The sequence below is a fragment of the Eimeria necatrix genome, genomic scaffold (genome assembly GCF_000499385.1).
Source record: "Eimeria necatrix Houghton genomic scaffold, Enh_scaff1176, whole genome shotgun sequence".
Classification (NCBI taxonomy): domain Eukaryota; phylum Apicomplexa; class Conoidasida; order Eucoccidiorida; family Eimeriidae; genus Eimeria; species Eimeria necatrix.
In genome coordinates this window covers 1-3733 of record NW_013651955.1, presented here as the reverse complement: position 1 = coordinate 3733, position 3733 = coordinate 1, and the positions used below count along the sequence as shown (strand labels likewise).

General features: G+C 51.2%; 2 protein-coding genes across 2 annotated transcripts; one reads left to right on the top strand and one right to left on the bottom strand.

Annotated features, from left to right (window-relative positions):
- Positions 1–733: 733 nt before the first annotated feature.
- ENH_00005970 (hypothetical protein, conserved) lies at positions 734–1195 on the top strand (the record flags this gene model as incomplete). The annotated part of the gene is made up of 1 exon (XM_013578512.1): positions 734–1195. One exon carries the CDS (start codon positions 734–736, stop codon positions 1193–1195), a length of 462 nt encoding a protein of 153 aa, XP_013433966.1.
- A 1637-nt stretch (positions 1196–2832) lies between these two features.
- ENH_00005960 (hypothetical protein) lies at positions 2833–2868 on the bottom strand (the record flags this gene model as incomplete). Its single annotated transcript, XM_013578511.1, has 1 exon — positions 2833–2868. The coding sequence occupies one exon, from the start codon at positions 2866–2868 to the stop codon at positions 2833–2835; it is 36 nt and encodes an 11-aa protein (XP_013433965.1).
- Between the last annotated feature and the right edge of the window lie 865 nt (positions 2869–3733).

The window sequence follows — 3733 nt, the reverse complement described above, 5'->3', positions numbered from 1 at the left end:
ATGTAGAACGAATTATGATGCAAAAGTGTGAAATTAAGCAAACTAATTAAAATACAATGAGAAATAACGAGTAAGGCCGATGTGCCGACGGAAGCTGAAGCTGAGTGCTACCGAGCAGCAAGCGCTGACACACCATTGGTTCTCCAACGGCGGCGGCCTGCAGCCGATCATGAACACAGCTGTTGCATACTCCGCAAAGATTGCACTTCATAATTATGGCTTTGTAAGCTTGAGAAGAAAGCTTATTCTACTATTCCGTTAAACTCACGCCCACATCTGTTCGGTGCGCTGCATAGCGCATTGAGTCAAACCGGCTTGGAGTCTTGAACTGCGGACTTGGAAAGATTCAGGCTTAACTAGTAAGCTTGGACTGCATACAGTAAGCAAGATTTGTTCATTCCCTGCAGCTACTACATGGAAATCCAATTGGAAGCCTATGGTTCTGTCGGGTTGGGCTATTGGGTTATGGGCGTAGGCCGACCTTATCGAGAACGGGCAGTGCTGCATCACGTAGCTGGTCACCATCCACTGCCCTGCTTTCCTAAAGGGGCTATATTTTTGGTTTTCGACTTTTTTATCGAGCGTGGATTCGCATTCGGATGATTTGGGAGGATCTACTCCTCCACGCACAACAGTCCCTGTACATAGACTGTGGAGCCTTGCGCGTCTCATGTTGCTTGCTGTTTTGTTTTAGGTCCTTCTCCTACATTCACGCAAAAAATATCCGTCGAAGATGGGAGACGCGAAGCAGACACTGGCTCGTGTCACGAGCTGGTTGGGTTTTGCCTGTGGCGTGCTGTCTATTATTGTGTTCTTCTTTCTGATGCCTGCCGTATCTCCCCGCGTGGTTGTGTATGAGGACAGTTTCACCAAGGACTATAACCGTGACTCCTGGCGTATAGCTATGTTCTCGTTTATTCCCGATGTGTTCGTCGACATATGGACCCCTTTTGTGATGGGCATGGTTTCCATTTTCTGCCACTTTGGGGAGTTCAATTTGGGCTGGATGTGCAAGAGCTACGCCCACTTCTTTGTCTGGAATTTCGTGTTGGCTCTCTTTGGCCAAATTGGCTACTCCGGCGTCGTCGGCATCATCGCCAGCGCCTTCACCTTCCTGTGCACCCTCCTGAGTCTCATTTGTGCCTTCCTTGTCCCGGACCAGAGCGCCAAGCTGCAACTCACCACCCAGAAGTGAACAGTGTGAATCAGCAGCAGCTCTTGAACAGCTAAGCAGCAATAAGCAGTGAGTGAGCGGTTACCTAGGAACAGTTAGGGGAGCCCGCAGCGCCGGAGCCAGCTCGTGGCTTCTTTGTTGATTCAGTCTAAGTGCACATCGTGGTTTGTTGCTTGAGGCTCATTCACCAATGAAACTAAGGGTTCGATGGCGCTACAGGCCACAAATTTAAAGCCCTTAGTGACTCTTCACAGCCAAGTATCACAGCTTGGCTGTGCTTGGAGTATATATTGCCCTGGCAGTTGAGGGGGGGCCGTGGCTCTTGGATATTGGGGGCGGGGTTTCAGGAGTGCCATCAGTTTATTTGTGGCTTCATTGCTCTCCCATTTGCCAAATTTTACGCACTAAGGTGTAAACTGCAATGTAGAAGAATATATTCCCATCTACGTATGTACAGGTGCAGCTTTAGTGCCCATGGAAGCAGTTACTGCTGAACAGTGAAAACTATTGCAATTTCAAATCCTGTACCGATTTTTACAAGTTTCTTGCAGTAGAACTAGTAATGTAGTGCTCTTAATAGTGCAAATAGAACATGCAAATATAATAGACTTAGTTGTGAAAGAGTGACGCACAGCGGCAGCGAGCATGCTGCTGCATAGGAAACAGAAGAACGGAGCAGAGAGAACTCCACAGACACAGTGGCAAGCCTTCTCTTCTCAGAAGACAAAGTGGTGCTGCCATTGTCGAACTGTAGGCCTGTACAACAAACGCGTAGATTCTGTCTCCGCATAAAGTATGATTTTGCTCAACTCGCTACACCGCGAAGCCCGCAATGCTGCAACTGAGGGCTGCCCATGCTGCATGCAGCTGCCCTGCAGTTGCTGCGTAGTCTGCTGCACTTGTCGAAGGAAATTACGAAGTTCAGCTGCTTGCATGCAGCCCCCACGAAGTCACCGCGTTACTACAACACAGTAGCGGAAGGCGAAGCTCCGACCGCTACGCGTGTGCAGCTTTCGTTCTGCTTTGCCCGAGTGTTTTCTACTGCGTGCAGAACAATATATTAAAACTCCGTAATATTCTTCATAATGGCTTTTTTCAATTTGCTCTAAGTACTCTACCAATGGATTTACTGGTGAAACTCGTCTGAACAATCAAAAACTCCCAGCATAGATAAGCTCATCTAGAACTAGATGAGGTGAGAACAAGATAACAAACCCCGCAGCAAAACAAGTACGCGTAGATTAATAGTATTGAGACTAACAGTAAATAACAGTAAATCTATTTCGTGGGCGACTCCATCCTAAGCCCAAAGAGCACAGGCGGTGCTCGCACCCCATTCTAGTCTAGTACTGGAATTAAACACCAAACTATACCACACTGGCGAGACTCATATCGTTTTGTTTGTGTATATATTTCACATATGTCGTGATTGTACTGTTTGCCTGTCGCGGTGAAGTCCGCAGAATCTGCTATCTGGACATCTGCGGCCAAGACGCTTTTGCCTTTCTAGGAAGCAGCCTCGACAACCAGCTGCTGCAGCAGTTGCAGCTAACAAAAGTTGCGGTGTACGTACACTGCAAGGGAACACCTCCGCAGGTCTTTCGGCACGTCTTAATGGCGGCTCTTTTCTTTTCCACTTTTATTTTCTTCCCCCTTTTCTAGTCCAGCGTTATTGTCTCATCCCCAGCGTACATCTCCCTCCACTGCCGTGCTAAAGCGCACAAGAACGCAGCAAACTAAAACGAAACTCCAGCCAGAAGAACCCCCACAGATGCTTTGCTGCAGCTGCCCACAGCTGCTGTGCTGCAGCAGGGCGCAGCAGCTCTGCTGCAGCTGCCCGCAGCTGCTCTGCTGCAGCTGCCCGCAAGCTGCTCTGCTGCCGCTGTTCTGCTGCAGCTGCCCGCAGCTGCTCTGCTGCAGCATGTTCTGCTGCGGCTGCCTGCAGCTGTTCTGCTGCAGCTGCTTGCTAGTGCCCTGCTGCAGCTGCTGCTCTGCAGCTGGGCGCAGCCCTTGTGCATCAGCTGCTGCGCCGCAGCTGCTGCGCAGCGGCTTCGGGCAGCTGCTGCTGCGCTGCAGCAGCTGTGCTGCAGCAGCTGTGCTGCAGCAGCTGCGCTGCAGCAACTGCGCTGCAGCAGCTGTGCTGCAGCAGCTGTGCTGCAGCAACTGCGCTGCAGCAGCTGTGCTGCAGCAGCTGTGCTGCAGCAGCTGCGCTGCAGCAGCTGTGCTGCAGCAGCTGTGCTGCAGCAGTTGCGCTGCAGCTTTCGCAGCAAGAAGTCCTCACCTCTTTCTTCTGCTGCCTGGCGGTCGTTTTTGAAATGATCGGCGACGCGGGTGTCCAGGGGGTCGTCGGGCTCTGGGGCGGAAAGCAAAGCTTGAACAGAAAGCAAAACTGTTCGAATTTGAAGTGCGGGGCTCCACTTGTCTTTTAAAATGTCCAGGCAAATGCGGCCCAGCGCGTCCTGCAGCAGCAAGACCAGACGTGGGAAGCGTCGCGGAAACGCAGCAGCAGCAGCAGCAGCAGCAGCAGCAGCAGCAGCAGCAGCAGCAGCAGCAGCAGCA